General features: G+C 37.9%; 1 protein-coding gene across 6 annotated transcripts in view; it reads right to left on the bottom strand.

The window, feature by feature from the left end:
* The window catches only part of UTRN (utrophin), a 356,686-nt gene that overhangs the window by 47,998 nt on the left and 286,282 nt on the right, over positions 1 to 22,406 (bottom strand). For all 6 annotated transcript variants that reach the window (XM_032102122.1, XM_032102120.1, XM_032102124.1 and 3 more), the window contains 3 exons: positions 13,027 to 13,088; positions 11,968 to 12,042; positions 5,810 to 6,011 (listed from right to left, as the gene is read on the bottom strand). In XM_032102122.1, coding sequence (XP_031958013.1) covers positions 5,810 to 6,011; positions 11,968 to 12,042; positions 13,027 to 13,088 — 339 coding nt within the window. The remainder of the gene's footprint in view (positions 1 to 5,809; positions 6,012 to 11,967; positions 12,043 to 13,026; positions 13,089 to 22,406) is intronic.

Raw genomic sequence — 22,406 nt, 5'->3', positions numbered from 1 at the left:
TCACAAATGTTGTGCTGAATACAAAATTATTAATTTACTCCTGGGTTCTTGATAAATTAGCTAAGCAACTTACAAATATTAATGCATTTTTCTTTACAGCATCATCTCATCTAGTGACACTAGACAGCAGTATCTTCATTCCATAAGATGGAATAGAGGTGCAGAGAAATTATTGCCAAATTAATCAAAAACATCTATTACTTTTACTGCCCAGCTGGAAAATCAGGACACAATTTTCCAGAATGTTATAAAAGTGCCACCTTTTTATATATTCAAGCTTAGCTTCAAATTACCTCTTTCAATCACAGACACTACATCATTCTGGCATACCTTGCCATCTAAATGGCTCATTTTACACCCTGATAAAGTTATTTCCCTATCCTTTCCTGTGTAGGGTTGTTTGTGTTTTAAATTTACATTCATCAGAAAAAAAAGTGAACATTCATTTGGGTTTGATTTAACTCAGGACTGAGCACATCATTTCTTTATTAAAGACAAAGTGAGACTTTGCAGCTAAAAGATATGGGCACTTCTCTCAAGGCTTCAAGCTTCTCCTGATTTCAGGAGATTTCTGTAGGGTCTGTGAAAAACTTCCTTCACACAAAAAGCATTTTCTCAATAGATTACATAAATAATTACAAAGCCTGCAATATTACATTTTTTGAAAGAGCAACATATTTATCCCTAGTCTCTTTCTTGGAGACAGATAAATATTAGCACTGTAATGACATATATACAGTAAAAAAACCCAACACACCAAAACCAAATGCCACACACACTCCCTCTCTCCCCCTCAAACCTATAGACTTTGTAGTCCTGACATTTCCAAGTCAATGGTTTAAGATTTCCCAGCTTAGTGAGTCACAAAACCACCTAGATTAGGAGGGGCTTCCAGAGACCAATGCCCCTGCTCGGTTAGGTAGAGCAGGTTTTCCTGGATCACATCCCATCACTTCAGTATCTTCAAGGATTGAGACTGAACAGCTTCTCTGAGTAACCTGTGGCACTGTTTGATCACTCTTACATTAAAATAATCTTTTTCTCATATGTCAAAATTTCCTGTGTTTCAAGGCTGTGCCTGCTGTTTCTTGTCCTGTCACTGCACAGCACTGAGGAGAGCCTGGCTCCATCTTCTCTTCTGTTCCCATTGGGTATTTATGCACATTGATAAGATCCCCCTGAAACTTCTCCAGGTTGAAAAGCTCAGCCTCTACGGATACACTCAAGTCCTTAAACTGTCTTCACGGCACTTCACAGGACTCATGCCAGTTTGTCCATGTCTCTTTTATCCTGGGGAGCCCATAACTGGAAACAGCACTCCAGATGTGTCTCATGAATGCTGAGCAGAAGTGCAGGATCACCTCCCTTGACCTGCTGGGAGACTATAAGGCTGCTTTGCCACATGCCTGTCTTGCAAGGTGCCTCTGAATGGCAGCACAACCACCTAACTGCCCTATGTGTATGAACATCTAAGAATCAAGGCCTTACAGTAGCAAGGTTCAAGAAACTTTTTAATGCCTGAATTCTTAAAAATTTATGGGTCATATATGCCACAAATGTCAGCCCACTATTCAGACGCATAGTAATACAAGCATCCTTGTCATTACAAAATCAACTGATACTGGTTTTTAGCCACTTTAAGCAGCTCAGATATTTTTTGTTCTGATCCTGATGAAGGGGAGACTGAATCTATTCCTTTCTCTAAGTAACTTCCTAACACAGAATTAGGATCCAAAACTTCTTTGATAGGCAAACACAGTCTATATCATAGCCAAAACAGAGGCGTGTGAACTTGTAAATTATAAACATACTAAGGATATAATTAATATGTAATTGCTGAATGTAAGTGTAAAAAATTACTGTTTACCAGCAATGGTATGCAAATATTCTGTAGCATTGTGATGGCACAGACGGACCTAATAAATATAAGCATTTTATCTAAGTATGTGAAAGCCAAAGAGACAACCAGTGATGGGCACAGCTGCATACAGGAGTTAGCCAGATTAAAAAAAAAGTTGTCAAACAGGCAACAAGATTAAATATAGGAGACTGCAAACAGGAATACACAATAAAGAATCTTAGAAAACAAAATTATGATACGAAGTCTAGAGGAACCTATGTCCCTGGGGGAAGAGGGACAATAGCATAAAAACATCAGGTACCAACAAGGAAAACTAGAGAATGAAGATGAGCCCAGCACAGTTCAGCCTTCTCTTGTCACAGAGCTCTCAAGCCTAGAGAACACTGACACTGCAGGTAAGGACTACCAGGACTGCAGCTACCAGTTACCTGCATAGCCCAGCAACACGAGGCAGCCTGGTAGATCAATGAAGGTCAGCACAGACACCTCCCCTTGATCACCCACAGACAAGTCAGACAAAGGAGCTCATTCTCCTGCCTTAAACAGGGCCACAGCCTTCTTACTGCTACCATAGCCTGCTAAGCTGCCCCCACTGAGTGCTCGATGAATCCAAGCAGCCATCATAAACACAGGGGATACAACTGGAGTGCATGCAGAAAACTTCCATCAGCTACTGTCAAAACCAGCGCATAAAGTTAAGGCTGACTGAGCAGGTGTCTCATCCTCATTCCTCAGAAGTTCAGATTTTACTGAAATGAACACGCTGGTGAGGCCAGGGCTATTAACTCAGCCTGGTGTTAGAAGCTGCCAGGTGTATGAGCGCAATGATAAATAACAAAGTTGTGATTTTTCGGGGGAAGACTGGGCCACAGAGAATGATCATGAAAGACAGTTTTGATCACACAGAAAATGTCAGCATAAATACCACAGATACCCTGCTCAGACTAATGTACCAAAGAAATTCAATTTAAAAGAAGGCATTATCAAAAGCATCATAACATTAGAAAAAAAACCTTAAGAAAATTTAAAAGTTGAAATACAGGAAGTCAGATAAACATTGCAAAATGTTTAAACAGTGCACATAAAAGTTTCTTTATGGGTAATTCTAATTGAAATGAGTCATCACCCTGAATCAGTACATATAGAAACAACTCATTTCAAGGGGTGTTAAGCTATTCCATTAGTACTGAAAGCTATCAGTCCTTTTTATATAAATGATGTCTGGAGATTTCAGCAAATTTGACAGTATATAGTTCAAAAGAAAAACCACCAGCTGTTGCTTTTGGATGCTTCAAACACTGGCCTAGCCAAATGATTTTACAGAGCAAAAAATTTCCTTCACAGTTCTCATATTAAGTATTAAGATATTTAATTTCATTGAAAGAAAAAAAAAAAAAAAAAAAAAAAACAACTCTGGACTAGCCAAAACAAAGAACTTTAAGTTTGGAAAATGTTTACAAGGGCAGATGTTGCTGTCTGGAAGAACCTTCGAGTCCTTGACATAGTAAAAGTCACTGAGTAATTTTAGTGTTTCCTCTGCTCAGAATGAATCACTCCTGATGTGCCAGAAAATACCAGAACATAACAGACCTTTTCTAAAAATAAATTGATTCTTTTTAAGGGCCAAAGACATCTGCAGGTTGTCTGGAGAGCCATTCAGTTTGCCATTAATCTGTGAATCTGTAATTAAATCTCAGGTGCAGCATGTGACTAACAGATGTTTTTGTAGGCAGTTTAACAACTTGACACATTGTATATGTGTAACACCAATGCAATATATACAATGGAAATGCCAAGACACAAATTAGCTCTTTTGCAATGCCCAATTTAGAAAACAAAACCAAAAATTCCAGCTTAAAATTGGTGCCTGGTCTTTTTAGCATTTCTTTTTCTTCCTGGAGTGAATTTGAAAGGGGAACAAGGAAACAACTGTAAAAAGTAATTTTCTCTCAGTAAACCTTCATCCTTGATTTTTCAAAGTTTGAATAAAGACTCAAGTATTTAAGGGGCTTGAAGAATTATCTACACTATGTTTTAACATAATACTCAAGGGGAAATGGGAGACACTGGAAACATTATTGAAAAAAAGGGTTGCTGCTTACTAAGTGCATTTTAAATATGAACAGATTAAACAACTGACTTCTAACTGAAGTTAGGAAGCAAAGGTAAGCTGAAAAAAATACAATAGATTTGTGTTCAGTCTGAAAGAAAACAAAACCCAACCAGTATCTACAAAAAATTCTCTGACATTATTATGTGTCTTATTCTAAACTGCCAATAACATTTAAGTCAAGCAACTCACCTAATCTACTGCAATGTTTGCAAGTGATGTGTTTATTCACTCACAATACAGAACTTTACAAAATAAAAATAATTGCAGGAAGAAGTCCTAGTTAATATTTGATGGACCCTGTAATTTTTCATCAGTAATGAGGAGAAGTCCTACTAACAAGAATGTCACAATATTTAACAGCAATGTTTGAATGCCAGTAGCCAGCACATAAATGATAAATGGTTCTATGTACTCTGTTCCCTCCTTCCCTCTCCCCTAAAACCAAAATAAAGTAATACATCCATGAAGTATAGGAGAACTGGTATGTAATCCTCTGAGGGGAAAAAGCAAAAAGCTATGAACTCTTAGAATTTGGGACTGAGTGAACATATTGAAGATAATGCATACATCTACAAGTAAAAGCTCCCTTTTGCAAAGCCAGGTATAAGAATTTTTATCACTATTCAAGAAATAGTTTTGCTCTTTTCAACTTCAAATGGAGAGAAAGAAATAAATTTTGTAACCACCCTCATGGAGCTCAGAAATTCTGATTTGTAATTCTGTTTATAGCTCTGAAGTATAGCACATATTCAATCAGAGACACTGAAGTGACCACAACCTGTACTGCACTGCTGAGACTTTAGTCAGCTCCAGAAGAGTCCTGAAATGCCTTTGCTGAAGCAACGTAAGGAGACACATTATAGGGCACGGAGGAGCTGATAGAAACCAAGTCTTTCTCCAGTTTTCACTACACAATGGAGATAAGAATAGCAAATGCCACTAAGAAAAATAAGCAACGAACTCATGACTATAAAGCACAACTTAATTAAAGCAGATTGGTTGCAGGTCATGCAGGCTGACATAGGGCAGGGCAGAGAGGGCAGAGTTCAATTTCCAGTAGAAGAAAGAAGGGGCAAGGGGCTCAGAAAGAACTGGCCAAAACCACAAGGGGCTGCTGGAGTGGACATTCTCATGTTTTTTGGGACTTAGTTCTCTCTGGAAACCGCAAATGTGTATTTATATAAACCCGCAAGTTCTTACTGTAAGCATTCCAAAACATTCTTGAGGCAAACTCAATGCCCTTGGGAAACACAGCCTTGCTGCCAGAACAGGGGCAGGTGGACCACATAACACCAGCCCCAGAACTGATCCATGGCAGGAGCTGTACAGGCTGGAATTGAGCCAGAACTAGGACACTGCTGACCCTCCAGAATCAGACGGGCTTTAGTGCTGAGATCAGAACAACCTCCATCCGATAGAGGACTCGGTGCAGGGAGCTCATCCAGGATTATGTGTGCAAGTAACTAAGTGTAAAATACATGAAACAACTGTCGCCACCTATGGCAGAAATAGAATCTGATATGAATGGCAATCAGTCTGGAAAACTTGGAACATTCACCATAGGAACACAGCTAAAGCAGTGTTCTAGCTCTCTACTCACATACACGTTTCTTGAAATCCTTTCAGTGTTTCTTTGTTAGTAGTGTAAAAGCAGTGTAACCTTAGTTCAGTGCTGAGCAGGACAGCATAAGACACATCTCATTGCATGCAACTGCACTTTCGTTATGGACTCAAAACTATCAAAAGATAACCTTTTAATAAAGAAGCTTTTAAGGCGTTATAATTTATAATTCCTGGGGGTACGTGCAGTGACAAAAAAACCCCATTTTTCTTACCTATCATACACGTTGAGTAGCCAGTTAAGACACATGTCTACACAGAGAGGAACATTCACCATATCTTTGTGTTTCTCTTCAAGTCCACTGTAGATGGTAGTGAGACAGCTGATCACATCCTGGACACCAATCAGCTGATCATTTTGACTCAACTTGTGCTGTTTGAAAACTTCACTTGTTGTGTTCAGGTCCAACAGGTCCACTAATAATAGGTTTAAAAAAAAATAGCAAGTTAAAAAAAAATAGAAAGAGATTTTTTTAAAAAAAGGTGTGAATGTAGATGCCTGAGCATAGCATTAACAATAATTGCTCATGTGCAAATTGTGGCAAACACTGCAAACAACTGGCCCAGTGGCTTTCCTTTAGTAACATTATAGTGACAAAACATTCTCTGTGACAAGTCAACAGCATTTTGGTACTATATATTAAAAAAAAAACTAGAATAAGAACATCATAATGACCCTGCTCAGAACAGCATTAAAATAGCTGCTGAAGTAGTCTGTATAATTAGAGGATCCTAACTTTGGATGCACACACAGACAATTCACTAGGCTTACAGGATTCTTCGCATTTACCATAAAGCAAAATCCTATAAAATGACGATCACTTTTGAGCAAATTCTTAGGTAAGAACTCTTTCTTAAAGGTCGTAATAATGTAATGAGGCCTGATTAACTGAACAGTTGCTAAATTAGGGCTTAAAAGAAAGCAGGGAGAGGGACACAGGAACAGTATTCACTGTAGTTTTCCATAACGCTAAATGCTATTTATTTATTTTAAAATATTTTTATCTCCTTTATTACAGAATTCTTTATATAAGCAGTTGGTGATGCAATGAATATCTTACCCAGGAGAAGGGTTTTGCTCTCAAAACCATTCAAATATGACTCTGAAAATCTGGGGTTTGCATGGTGAAAATAAAAGGCCATCAATGAGCTCTTCTAATTCCTTTTGCAAAAGGAAGCAGAAAAGAGGAATACATGGTATAGTCCTCAGTGACTTTTTTTTACGGAAGCAAGGACTTTAAGTAAAAAATTAGTTGCAATGTATTAGTATGCTTGCTACAATATACATAACATGCAGTTGAAGTATATTACAAGCTCATAGTGAGCTGTTTGTGAAGAGTCAGTAACACACTCGCACTATAAATGTCATCTCTCAAACAAAAAAATAAAATTAACATGTTAATGTCTGACGTGCTGTGAACTGCTCTTCATCAATCATCAGAATGAATCATAGTATCAGAAAATGATTTTGTTGGAAGGGACCTTAAAGATCATCTAGTTCCAACCCTGTTGCCATGGGCAGGGACACCTCTCACTAGATCGGGTTGCTTGAAGTCCCATCCAGCCTGGCTTTGAACAGTGACAGGGAGAGAGCATCCACAACTTCTTTGGGCAACCTGTGCCAGTGTTTCACCACCCTCACAGTAAAGTATTTCTTTCTAATATCTAATCTAAATGTCTCCTCTTTTAGTTTAGAAGTGTATCCCCTTGTCCTATCACAATCTGTCTTTTTAAAAAAGTTCCTCTCCCTATTTTTTATAAGCCTCCTTTAGGTACTGAAAGGTTGCTATAAGGTCTCCCTGGAGCCTTCTCTTCTCCAGGATGAACAACCTCAGCCCTCTCAGCCTTTCCTCATGGGAGAGGTGCTCCAGCCCCCAGTCATCTTCATTGCTTGCCTGTTGACCTGCTCCAACAGGTCCACATCTTTCCTGTGCTGAGGGCCCAGATCTGCATGCAGTATCCAAGTGGGGTCTCACAAGAGCAGAGGAGGAGAATAAAAATGTTAAATAAGGACTTCAGATTTGCAGCCTGTGAAAATTGTGTAATTCTATCTGGGCTGGAAAACAAGTACAGCAGAAAAAGAAGCAGGAGCGAGATAACATTAACCGCAATGAGCGATTCTGTCAAGAACTCAATGATCATCTACCAAAAGAAGGTTACATTCCCAAACCCTTTTCCCTCATCTACCCTTCTTCACATGTTTTTAAAGAGAGAAACAGTACCTCACAGCTCTTGCCTTTCGTCTCCTGCACTAAAATTGGTACATTCTGCTCCAACTTCACAGCATTAAATTTGCAGAGGTTTACATTTGTTTGTTTTTCATTTTCTTTTTTGTTTGTTTGGGGATATTTTAAGTCCTTCTCTTGGGCTTGCAAACAAATGCCAGCCATCTATTTTTCTAAGGGGCAGACTGGTAATTGCAGCAAAACACCTTGCCACTAGTTTGACCTGAGGTAGCCGAAATGTTTGGCAATACACTCACTGCAGCATAATCTTCAACAGCAGCTGGAAAGGATGTGATACACTGGAAAAAGCTCACAGGGATATTTAGAAACAACATGAACCCACAAACAGTTCACAGTGTAACCCTGACTACTTTTTTGAGCTGCGGAGGGTGTGGGGTGAAGCCAAGTGAGGCTAACCTGCTATCTGATCACATAAATACTGAACTCAGATGGCCACTTTTCACACTTTCTATTAATGATTTCAAAAACCTTTATGACAAAGAAAACACCATAAAAATTAATGCAACCAGTTTTCTGGTTTTGTTTTGGAGTTAGCTTTTGGTTTAGGTTTGGGTTGTGGGAGTTTTTTGCTTGTTTGTTCATTCGGGGGGTTTTGTGTTTTCTGGTTATTTTGCAACCTGTTTCTGCAAGGTATTTAATGGCTGACTAAAAGCAGGTAATTAGCTTCATAAAACAGACTGACAGCACACAAAACCTGCCCTTCTAAAGCCTGTGAAAATTCAGAAAGCTTTGGAATTCCAGAAAGTTGTAGCCTTTGGGTTTGGCTTAACATAACCATCCTTGCACTGAAAACAGCAATTCAACAGACACTAAGCATGCTAACTTCATGCCTTGATCTTATGGCATTAAGATTTCTCATTCACATTTCTGCCTAAGCATTCCAGAAGGACCTGGGAGAGGTACTTCCAGTATTTTTGTACTAAAAACCACAACAACTCTGATGCTATACTAATGCAAATTAAGCTAAACTTACACTTTCAGATGGCACTATCCATGGAGAACAACCAGAGGAAATTACTTCCATTCCTGCTTACTTCAGCACTCACCTGGCTGAATAAGACAGGCAGTTATCCTGTTATGCCATTCCTGGTACGATGCCTGCACAGCTTTCAGTGCATTTTTGCAGTACCATTCTGCATCTGCTTAAATATGCTGAATGACCAATCCTGCTTTTAACCAACCAACGGGCATAAGGGCCATTTCTTCCCTTTCTGCAGCAAGGAGACTTTCCCAAAGAAAAACTATAAATAGAAACCATATCATTCAGCACTGCTAAAGCAGATGTGAGTGTGTGACTCAGAAGCAAGTAACTACATGCAGCTGCTAATGGCAAATTTGAAGCTGCTGTAACCCCATAGAAAATAGTCAGGCATTACTGTAGAGTTTTTGTATTAAAAAGACCTTGCAAATGATAGCAGTTCCTGCAAAGAGACTGCACTGAGGGAAGTGCTCACAGCTCTCACTTTTAGTCCCAGGTGTCTGAATGTTCCATTTTTTTCCCCTTGTATGGTTGATATTCCTATTAAGATTCTTAAATTTTAAATCACCTAGAGGAACTCAGCAACAGAATTCTGAGTATACATGGTGATTCTGTTCCCTTCTTGCCTTTCAGTACTACACTTCAGTATCTGGGGCATTATAATTTCTTGAAAATGAGCTAAAGTATGCTGCACAAGAATAAAACATAGTCAGGACCTGGTGCTGCACAGTTGCCCAGTACAATCTGCAACACAGAACACTCTCTCTGGCCCCATTCTTCTGCTACAGTGGAAAGCGCTTTCACTACATCTGCCCCATATAATCCGAGACAGAGGCTAAGAATTTGTTATTTCCAACTTGCAATCTTTCTTATATTCCTGCAAAATACATACATGTATATGAAAATGTATGTGTCTGAAGGAATCTACAAGTTAAAAAACAAAACAAGAAGAAACACAACTCTACCTTCTCATTTTAAAAGGAGAATGAGGAAAATGTGATTAACTTCCTCAAAGCCAAGGATTTTTGACGCTTACCAAGAAGAGATAAGGCATCAGCAAAGTCTTCTAAAGTACAGCTCTCAAATGAACTTTCTAAAGTGAAATTGGTCCTGAATCTGCTTGTAAAGCACTCACACTGCATTATCAGTCCCCACTGCAAAGCCAAAATCTATCAAGTGCAAGTGGAACTGTGCATCCAGCTCCAGCTGTGCTCTTGGCAGTTCCCACCAAACATGCCTTTGACATTATATACACACCATGGCTGTGACAGCACTTTGTCACATTTTACAGTGACCTTCATTTTTGATGATTTGTTTTGATTTCTTTGCCTTAGCACATAAGCCTTTCTGAAGCATTCGGCAACCAAACACCTTTAAAATGCATCTGCAGTTACAATTACAGGAAGTACAATGGAAGACTAAAGTAACTCAGACCAAAGAATAAATGGCAGTAGCACAGAAGACGACTCCTTCCCTGCCTTGATTCTTTATCAAGCACACGTATAATAAAGACAAAGATTTTTTTGGCTGTTGCCCCCTCCCATGAAGCCCAAAGATGGAATAAACAAACAGCTTCACTGATAACGAGGCAGATTGGACTTGTAGAGATGTTTTACTCCTAGTTCTTTCAAACTGAAGTATTCTCTTTACTTCTTACTATTTCCTTCTGTCCTCACTTCCACCTCCCTCCCCTGAAACTGGAGACAACAGGATGGCATTTCTGAAATCTGTGAATGAAGAGAGCTAACCATAGCAGTTATTAGAGAAATTGATATATTTTGCAGTAAAAGCAAAAGCTGAAAGTATGTACCTCTTCAAAGCTTATTAGAAGTAACAAAAGTGAAGCTTGATGTACACAGTTCACTAGAAAAGCTGTATGTCTGTCAGAAATAGGCAGCATGACCAGCATCTGCCATATGCAGTCTGTTTTTTCCCACTCTTCCCTGTGGAGCAGCTCACACAAGGGGAATTTTACTTTTCTTTCTGATCTCTTGCTTTGTTTTTTGTTTTTAGGTACATGTTGATGAATACTTTATACCCAGAACACTGACAAGGAAAAAGCTCGTAACAGGCTTTAGTCTTCATCTGCTGGGAGATGAAGGTGTAGTCCTTGGTGGGACCACATCATAAGAAAAAGTGGCGAAAGGTACTCCTAAGAGCCTGTACTGCACAGATACAGTCCAGCTTCTGGAGTAGCTAGCTACCATCTCAGGCAAAGCTTCATTTAGTTTGATGCATATCTGAAGTCCAGCTAAATTCAGACTGCTGTCTTCTAGGCTGTAAAGAAAACTAACCACCTGGAGGGTGGGAAGGGATCCCTCTTTGTGCAGCTCCTTTCATGCTTGCACCCCTAGGAGGGCTTTGCACTTCTTGTGTTCCTACTCAGCCTGCAGTACTGTGCACTCCTCAGGGCTGAAAAGTCCTTCCATGTCGAGGACTCCTAATTTATAACAAGAAAATTTGGTAATCTCATACATCTTTATACCCTCTGTTGCCAAGACCTTTCAGAAGGTCTAAAATCTGTGACCTTCACACTCATTCACATCCCACATCTCCTTCCAAAATTGTCCAGTTTCCTTCTGCTTTTTCTACTTCACTCTATTTTCTTTCTGTTAGATGTATGTTCTTATGTATTTCATTTTCCATTCATAGTCCTAATAGTTTTTAAAATTCAGCTTGCTTTGTACAGGACAGAACTGCAGTGTGGTACTTGCTGTGTGACTTGAAGTCCCAAGTCCAGAGGCCAGGACAAGATCTTGTGATCTATCACTTCTGAGGCTGCTAAATTTTGAATGAACATGGTAATCCTGCAACTTGCTGCTGAACTAAGTCATAATTGTGATATAATAAGAAGCGCTTTTTAAATACCTACCAATCTAAATAATACCTGCAGAACAGAAAATTGGAGATACAAACAATTCTTAGTGGGCATACCATTTCAACTTACCTGCTGCACCTCTTTTTTTTATTAATTTATTTTATTTATTTGCAATAATGACAACTACTGTTAGCAATTCTTCTTGCCATTTTGCTGGTTGACAGTGTGTCAAGGATGACTCTGGTCCACTGTTAATGTTGTTAGACTGAAGCTGACCCTCCCTTCCCCAAATACTGTAGAGAAACAATTTGCCTCAAAGGCCCAACTCACAGCACAGTGCTTTCTGCAGTCTCCGGATTTTGATGGCCGTGCGGTAGGCAGAGAAGCGCACGTTGTTCAAGTCGGCTGAAACAGCAGAACAGAAACATGAGCAGCCCTAAAAATAGAGCCCATAACTTTCCTTTATGTATAAATCTTCATATTTTGGAAAAAGTCTGATATCCCTTCTCTGCAATGAATTAATAGAATGTATCAGAACAAATTAAAAGACCTGACAAGTTGGGACCTCAACCCAATCCACCTTTAGGGAAAGCCTCCTGATTCTGACAGTCCAGGACCTTAAAGAGAGTGGCCCTGCAGAAATGCTGGCACTATTTGGCACATGTAATACATATACATACAGGAGAGTTTCACATACATATAATGCACTGGTATGTAGTTTCCAGACAATTACTCAAATACAGTAAGTTTCGCAAATAATTTTTAACTCCATCAGATAACAGGAAACACAGGCCAGCAAATGTCACATTAACAGAAAAAAATGGTTTAAGCTATAATTGACTTAAATGACTTTGTAAACCGGGCTTTATAGTCACATAGCTGTAAACTCTGTTATAGAAACGGATTGGTACAGTAACATTTTTTCCTCACTTAACAGCATTTTTACCCTTCCTCTCCTTAGAACGGGAGATTTCACAGTAAACGTTGATGCTATCAGGGCATGTTGAACTAGTTGAACAGTTCATAATACAGTTTATCTTTTACTGAGAAGGTAGCTGCTCTAATTATTACCAAAATTAGTTCCTTGCAGACCAGCACCCTGGTTTAAACATGCAGAGAGCCTGTATCACTGGACAATTCCTTGTGAAGTTAAAAGAAAAAAAAAGGTACTGCATTAAAGCATACAGTCAGAGCATATGGTTCAGAATTAGCATTACCAAAAGACAATACATGGCATGACCAAGGCAGTAGGTTTTGGGCAAGGTGTGTCTCATCACAAAGTGTGAAATGCTGTTATACTCAGTTCATGGGAACTCAAGCATGGTCAGTATCCAAATGCAGCTTTTACTCATGGAATAAAAATCACAATGTTTTAATGAATGCACTCACCTAAGGACTGGAAGAGATCAGTCATTTTTGGATGATCCCAACAAGTTGTCTGTGTCTCATGACTACAAAGGAACAAAGTAATCAAAGTTTCAGGAAATACACATATGCACTTCCAACGAATAAAATCTTAAAGATATTCTGATTTTCTGCATTTAAGTGCAAGAAATCCCGCAGCTCTAATTAAAATACATGATCTGTACCACCCAGATCCTTGATTTTATAATCACAACATTAGTCAGACAATAGCTGATCCCTATTTAACAACATTTACTTTTGATTCTAAGTGTTATGGTAACAGCTGGACTCCGACCCTGCAGCTAAGAGGTACACTAATAAGGTAAAATAAAAAAATTTCCTGTGCTGTAAAACAATAAATACTGTTACAAAAACAATTTTTAAAGTATTGAGATTTTATTTCAATCTTCCTTGCATATCTGAGCACACGTATCAGAACACAAAGAATGACTTTAAGCTTTACCTGTAACATTTATTTAACATGTAACATGATCTTTTAGGTTGGAAAGGACCTTCAAGAACATGGAGTCCAGTGGGAACCCTGATCACTGTTCACACAACCAATCAATAAATATGTTGATTTAGGGGGTGTGCTCTACACCGCTGTTCACAGAACAGAGATTCAATAGGCTTCATCCCTTAACCTACTGTTTAGTGTTGTTGTTTCAGTTTATCAGGGTTTCAAGCAGGCAGCCATAGAGGTCAAAATATGTCAGGTCCACTGAAATCTCCAATTCCCTTCTACAAGCCACGCTTTACTTGTATTTATCAATATTAACTGCTGTAATGATTGCACATTATCTCACAAAGTATTTACATTTGAATTAGATTTGCAAGGTAATTACTCAGAGAAGTCTTGTTAAAAGGATCATAGGATTCCCCTTAAAAGTTAATGAAAATGAAATTATGCTACGTTAGCAAATTTAACAGTAACGATCAGAGAAGACTAAGTATTTCACCTTTGTTTCAACTTAAAAACTGTAAGTGTACCTATTTTTTTTTCCAACATAGATGAATACTTGGTTATAAATAATGACTTTAAATGCCATTTTGGCATTAAACGTAGTGAACTGTATCATCATTTGCTATACATAAATGGCTGTACCTCAGTAGGTGCACAGTAATTTATCATCATTGTTTATTTTTTAATTGAGAAACCAACCAAGAATAAACCCTTTTATGCTAGGTGGTACAAAAAATTGGATAGAAAGTCCTTGCTCCGACAAACTGCAGAGAGAGGACACATACCATAAGGGAAGGCAAGCTCCTAACAAAGTAAGTGCTGAGGACCCTTTTGTGTATGCATCAGCCTCAAACATACACCACTGGAAAAGTGCATGATCTCTGTACATGGGACGTGATCCTCATTTTACAGTCCATACACCAGGATAACCCTTCCAGCTTTGAGTCTAGTCTAGGTATTTAGAGAGAGCTTCTCCCCATCATCATGCTTCATACTCTGCCATGGATCTCATTTGCCTATCTGGCACCATCACAACTTTGTAGGGTGTTTTTCATGGAAGATCATAGGCAAAATATGTACTTCCTATTAATAGAGTAGGTACAAATCATCTTTTCCCTCTTCGTGATTACTGCCTAGTAGCTGACTGAAAGGAAGAAGAAGCCCTGCACATGACTATATTTAAATAAGAGAGCTATATACAATAATCAAAACAATTCCATCAGACCTTGGTTGAATCCAAAATACTACAGTAAACTCTCCTCAATTCAGAAGAAAACACTAAAATACATGTTTACATCAAAACATATTTTGCTGAATAGAAGCTTTTATTTGATTTCATTTTGATATCATTGTCATATGAATTGCATTCACATTTCAAATTTCCAATAAGGTGGTCGAGGCTCTGGTAATGCTGAGCACCAAAGTTAATGCACACCAGTAAATCAGTGGGTTTGCACTTTTTAGAAAGACTTCTAAAACATCGCTATTCTTATCCAGAAAAGTGATTTCAAAAACAAGTAGCTTTTCCTGGAAAAGGCACACCAATAAATCATCATGGAGCCAGCAACAAGAAAGAATATATATAGATTTTATGCTTTGCCATGGTAAAGGCAGGTGACTGTCCAGCATTTTCACCCTGGTGTCAAAAGACTACAGTATATTGGAAAAAAGAATACGTACAGCCTCAGTAAATACTGAAGTAAATAGGAAGAGAAAATACAATATAATGGTTCATACTGCTCAGCTTATTTAATAATCTCAAAGCTACTCCTGAAGTTGCCAAATGTCTGCACTATCATGTTAAGAGGATGCCACAAATATCATGCTGCTCATTTAGAATTGTTGACTAAACCTATCACAACTGCCCACAGAAATGGATACAACATGTGATCAGTTTAATAAAGCTTGTTTTAAGGACACTGCTTTAACTCAACTTCCCTAAGAAGCCACCTCCAAAAGTCATGCCCCAAAACAAAATAACAAACCCCAAAACAAGTGATTTTACCATCAGGATCATAGGTGAAAAGGATTTCTTAGGATATTCTGAGAAAAATAAAGCCTTAATGAAAACACCGTCAAACTTCTGTGTTAAAAATAAAGGTAGGTGGCAGTACTGTGAGAGAAGCTGTACATACAGGTATACATAGAAATACATTTCCCTCTATTTTAAATGTTGAAATATTAATGCAAACACTGCATGTAAACTACATGCAATTTAGCTAAGTCCTGCTAACTGCCTTACAAACTATGATGTCAAAACTAGCCGTGATTATAGGGACTTCGTTGAATCGCAGCTTTTATTTCCCTATTTTCTGGCATTAGAAATACGGTTTCATGAACAAATATATTTCTGACTAGTGGGGGGCTGTAAGGATATTCCTGAGAGGTGCAGCAGGAGTGCAAAGGTTATTTAGCTAGGTCCAGAGACCTTTCCTTTTTTTTTTTAAATTATTTTTTAAAAATAGAAGAAAAAATAGTTAAGTCCTTGATTAGGATGTGGGTATAGTTAATTGCAATTTAGATTCCAGCTTCTAAGTAATTTATAAACCCATATGCAATGCATAAGAACTGATTTTACTATTCAAACTTTATCCCTTTAATCAAGTTTCCAAGAATTAAGAACAAACAACGGTTTCATTATTGAAATTGCATACTTTAAATACAGAGTTTCACTACAGTTGTATCTAAAATCACTTTAATAGTGACAACATGCCATACCAAAAAAACCCCACTTTTTAAAAATTTTGTGTTTACTTTACAGGAAGCAGAAAAAGTGAATGAGATATCAAAAAGCTCTGTATCCTGCACTGTAATCTTGTTTCTCCATTTAGTGCAGTTTTCTCTTTACAGAAAAACACAAAACATGAAATTTATGCCTAATAAAATAATGACCATAAAACATTTTTATGTTTCTCTTTTATTTGCAAAATTAATACATTTGTGCCAGATTGCATAAAGACCAATGGGTTTTTAAAACTTATCACTCAGTTTCTTTCTATTGCACACAGAATTTGAGAACATGACAAAGGAGGCCAAGTGAACATCATCTGGTGAAACTGAAAAAAGGTGAGAGAGAATCCCTTCCATAATTACCTTGAAGTCAGTACTACCTGACAGCTGCTAAGTGACTACAGAGGGTGAACATGACTGTGCCAGCCTAATCCCAAAACACCTAGCAAGAAACCATTGGTAACAGTCAAGCAATTCTGTACGAGGATCCCACAGAGAAGAGGAATGGGCTCAGAGTGAATGCATCACCAGCTCAACAGTCTGTTCAGGTCACGGGAGGCAGCAGCTTCACTGTCATGGGCAGTGCTGCTACCACCATTAAATATATTCCATGGGTAGGTTTCATTTAGGCACCAAAGCCAGACTACTCTGGACAGAGCCATGGCAAAAACCCCAGGAATGTAATTTTAATAAGAACTGTAAAAAAGTCATCTCACTGAACCAAAAAAATCCAAAACAAGCACTTAACCAAGAGCAGAGAAACCCGCAGAGTCTTCCCTCTCTGTTACAACTACCATGGCACTTCTGTCCCCGGTCACAATGATGACTGTGCCAAGGAGCACCTTCTCTTGCAAGTACCCTGCTAATGTCAAGAACTACTCATAGAGTGAGGTGATTATTAACTTTGATTGAAGGTGAACAACAATAGGACTCATGATTCATTTCACTTGTAGATGGCACAAAAAAAAAATTTTTCAAGGTGTACTGGAGCCCCGGTTACTAGATTTCATTCTGTTCAGTGGGTGGCATAAGGAGGGATTTCTGCTATTACAGAAGTGAGCTCCTCTACAGGGCAGTAACCCAAGTGGCAAGAACATATTACATCTTTCCTCGTGGTTTAGTCAGGGAAGAATTAAAAGCATTTCACTGAGAAGCAGGGGTTTTTTTGTTACTGCCAAAAGAATGAGTTATTCAGAGCAAGAGTCTTCTAAATCTCTTCTGCCAAACTTATGGACCCAATATGAGCCACACAGCAAAACATGCATCCATGAACATATTACCTGACAAAGCAGTGTAATTCAAAAAGTCTAAATGCATTTGTGTAAATTCCACTAACTAAAAAACATGATAACCATCAAATACTCCAAACTACAAACCCCCCACATGTTAATGAAGTGCTCTAAAGCATAGACAAACATTTGCCCTTACAATCTGTTTCTTAGCCATTATGTTTGCTGGCATCTTTCTAATTATAATTGGCAAAGATAATCCATTTTAAAAACACTTCCCAATTGTAAATAAAAAGCTAAGAAACAGTTAACATGTAATTTAATTTATTCTCTTTAGAAATGAAAGAACAGTCCTGTTGAAATGAATGGATTGAGTTCTACATCTCCAGGTGTTTCAAGATGCCCATGGAGTTGTGAAAAAAAATCCATTTGCTCTATTTCAGCTTTTTTGTACAAGAAAGAAAACTAGAGACAGATTTGTGGGTCTTTTTTATCATTTCTTATTGTGGACAAGGCCTCTGTTGATAATCACAGGTGAACACCACAAAAAACAGCACTCTGGCATGATATTAAGTACCTTTCTATTCCTGTAGTCATCTGCACAAAATATTACCCAAAATCAGAATCTTTACTGATCACTAATGAATTGACAGCACTCAGAACTCTGACTTTGCTACCCTTGCCAAATTTCGAATGGCATAACATCCCCACTTTATGTCATGGTGTTTTGTCTAGATACTGCATATTTTCTTCTTCTTTTTTTTTTTTTAAGCCCATTAGAAAATACTGTTTTGTGGTGAAAAGAGTTGGCATAATGCATCACAAGGGAATTGCACCTTAGAGATTGCTAGAACAATTTATATGCAGATATTTTGAAATAACTTCAGAAAAATGTGCTACTGCATTTCTTTAATTGAAAACAAAGACTAGCACAGGAACTGGTAATTGAAGAAACTCTCAAACCCTCAAACCTGTATTACCTCCTCTGTAAATTAGATTTTGTTTTCCCTTCTAAGGGAAACACCTAATACTTACAAGAATGAGATTACGGATATAACTAGAATAAGAAAAAGAGTTTTTTTCCTCTGTTCCATTAGTTCTCTCCCTCTTCCCCACACAGGCATAAACCAAACATCAGGAAAGACTTTCTGAGGAGTCTTAAAAACATGGAGATGCAGAAAATATTTTATTCCAGTCTCCCACAAAGCTGAACACGATATAGGAGGTGATAAAATAGGATTTCTAAGACGCTGGTGATGCCAGCCACTTTGCAGGATTACAGAAAAGTAACCAGGGCAACTATGGCGTTTGATATCGATCAATTTAATGGTTGCAACAAGAAATTGCTCTCCCTATGTAATGTCCTGCATGAGATTAAACTCACTGTGACCTCTTCTGTATTACCCTTTTGTTTCTTCTGCACAACACAAATATCTAATAATTTATACCATTGAAAGGTACATGGCTGAAGTACACTTAAATTATACTTAAAAGAAAAAGTGAGAAATACTAGGGAAATTATGCTTTCTGCACATTCATCATGTTTCTCTCATGGATACTTAATGATCATAGTGTTTCATTTATTATTCTGTTTCTCTTTAGAATATTTTTATTTAAATGCTACGTAATAAAGGCTTTATTTCTTTCATTTACTGTTACGGAGGCCAAGGATGTCTTATATAGTTATAAACAAACAACAACAGAAATTTTTCCCTATTGAATCTCAAACCTTTACAAACCAACCTATGAAAAACGTATTCAATAGCAAGTTTGCCAAACCTTTTGTCCAAACCTCACACTCTTATCACCTAAAGTGCACTGATAAATACTGTACCTTCTGTGTTTTATTCCCCTCCATATGCTCATTAGTTCAATTTAAAAAGTATGAAAGACTATGTTTTTTTTTTTTAGCAGTCCCAGGATTTTACAGATTAAGGTTTTCATTGAATTTTACTGCGACAGAGAAGACACAGACTACAAAAATATAAAATATTCTATAATTGGCATTAAGAAAAAAAATCAAACAGGACGCAAAAAGGATTAAATAAAATCACATCAACAGAGGCAGCAACATTTCACAAATCTGACTTAGACAGTAAGATAATTCAAGAGAAGAAAAGTGACAGGGTAAATTATGTGTGTAAGTTCAGTTCTATCAAATATCTACCACAGCCCAGGAGACACACACCTTGATAAACCTGGGCCAAAATCCTTCTTCCAGCTAAGCAGGATAGTTGATCCTTTCCAAAATGCTCCAAGCCAGACTGCCTCTGCCTGAATTTATAGGGCAGAGGAGGTTGTACCCTGGCTTTTTGATCTTTCCTATGCTTCATTACCTGATTAAATACAATCCCAGAAAGGGCAGATGTGCCAACTGTTAGCAAAAGGGGTGGAAAGAGCCAACTGGACTCCAAAGCCACCACACCAAAGACCTTCCACTGAGCCACTTCTCTCTACTCATGTAAACACAAGCCACCTCTGGTGTCAGGAACCAAAGTGCTTCTTATCTGAAAATACAGACATGTTGCATCATTTTGACATTCTCCTTACAGATTAAGTGCTACCTAAAGTAATTTCTCCTGCCTTCTTAGGTGCAGTTCCCTAGTTTTTTTTAAACTACATTCTGTGTGCAATAAAGTTGCAGAGTGCAGTTGGTTCTTTCTCTTATTTTTCCCAAATACTCATCTTAACAGAGGCACATCATCATCATCTGCAGCTATGTCACTTTCTGAATATTTTACATTCAAGGACATTTACAAAAAGCTATCAAAATGAAGTAAAGGTATGAATTCATGGTTACCTAAAAAAAAGTGATCTTATTCAGAATTTAAGTAACCTGATTTCGATTAGCATTTATGTTTCAGAATTAATTTTAAAACTTCTCATTTTTCAGCCACCAATCATTGGATAATACTTTTATTATTCGTGTTCTGCTATACCATAAAATGAACAACTGGTATCTTAAATCTTCCCTCTGAACATAGAAGTCTTCCTGCAAATACAGTCAGTTGCTCTCAAATGATAAAAGTTTTGAGACTTACTGCAACTGTTCCTTCTAATCATGCTGTTTTTTATATCAAAGGCAACTCATTGAAAGACGTTAGTATAATTAAAAAAAAAGAGAAAATTAAGTCAGTTTCTCCCTCTTTCCTAGCTTTTCTTTCTATATAAAAACCACCATTAAATCTTATTGACTGTTCTCTTGAATTGTCTTACTCATGTAATCATTCCAAACAAGCAAGTTTTTCTTGTCAGTATTGTTTTTCTCTCTTCTTTAAACTGTGTCTGGAATTAAGTAACAGACAAAGATTTAAAAGGGTATTTAAAGCCAAGAGTACTCTCCAGCCTGATCATAACAAAGCAAATGAAGCTATTTCCTGCTTTATCTTCCACAATTCTCTGATTTATCTAGATGCTGCTGAAAACAATGAAGTTTAGATCAGTAAGAAATAAAAAATGTAGGAAACTGCCAAGGTCAGTCTGCTTTCCAGACTGTGAAGCTTCTGAAATCCTCAAGCTTTTCAAAATAAAATCCTACCAGTTACATGTACCATCATTTTTTTTCAAGACACAAGAATCAAGACATTGCTTCAGCAGCATATATCATGTTGAAAGTAGGGTAAGATTACTGGAAAAGTCTTATTTGAGATGCAGTAGTTAATTCTGTTGACTTCATTAAAGCCATCCTGAATATAAAACAGTGGTCCCTGATACTATAAAGACCTCAACCCTCAAAGAACTTGCCCTACACTTCTGCCCCCTTATTAAACTTTCTGTGCAAGACCACTAAAAACAATTTCTAAGAGATGTTGGGGTTTGTTTCTGAGCCCCAGCTGGCTTCATTCCACAGTCTAGCTCTAGGGCTGCCAACACACTACTATGAGAGCAAGGCCACTGTACCAGGGGATGCTTTGCCACCAACTGGTGAAAGATTGCACCTAGTGCACATACTGGAAAGACTTTCTTCTGAACCAGCAATGAAAAAAATGAAAAAAAAAAAAAAAGATTTCCCAAAAACTGAACTTTGGCTGAAGTACGGTAAGAGAGATCCTCAGAAACTTAGAAGAATGTATTAGATAAGAAAAACAAAAATATGCATATGAAATATTCAAGTTTAAAATCTTTGCCTTGCTCAGCACAGATCAGAAGGTATATCTTAGCTTGTTCCATCTGTTCCTAACCCTGAATGTACTGGCGAGCTCCACAGAACACTCTGAGGCCCACTCATGTCCCCAGATCCAGCTATTGACTCTGATAAGGTAGAACAGGAACATGAATCTTTCAACACCCACTAAGGACATAATCACAAGAAAAAATGACAGGTTTAGGGTAGTTTTCCTCTTGCTTTCTGAAGTTTGCCACTTAGGCATTTTCCTTGAATTACTGCTGCAGGTATGATCATTTTAACAGCACTTCTGCCTGAGTCTGAGCAGTGAGTACGCCTCCACATCCAACTTCTGCCCTCTCCTCTTCCACTTGGGAGGGAGGCAGGAACCTCTTCTCCAGCGTGTCACAGTTCTCACTGCCCCTTGCAAAACTTTTGAGCAGAAGCACAAATGCTTTTATAGAGAATTCAAGGATGTTCAAAGCAGGTTTTTGCTTTTTCTGGTTACCTACTCAGACCCTTTAAAGAAATTAATCTTCATATGACAGTTTAAAAACAACTGTCACATCTCAAGAATGCTAACAGCTTTGATCGACATAGATTTATTGCTACCTGCTTTTCAAAGCTCTCAAGTACTCGTAAATTGTTTGAAGCACAAAATGTGGCTCACAGAGTTACAAGCAATACGCAATAGTAAAAAAAGCCTCACATTCTTTTAAAATGAACTATCTTCAGGTCCAATTCATAGTCATCCTACAGACTTAAAAACCCTACCCTTTTCTTAAACCAAACTGGTAACGTTTTAACACAGATTTCCTTCAGCCTAAAATGAAGTACT

This window comes from Corvus moneduloides, chromosome 3 (assembly GCF_009650955.1).
Source record: "Corvus moneduloides isolate bCorMon1 chromosome 3, bCorMon1.pri, whole genome shotgun sequence".
Lineage (NCBI taxonomy): Eukaryota > Metazoa > Chordata > Aves > Passeriformes > Corvidae > Corvus > Corvus moneduloides.
Note: the sequence above shows the minus strand (reverse complement) of the source record. Positions and strands in the feature narration are given on the sequence as shown.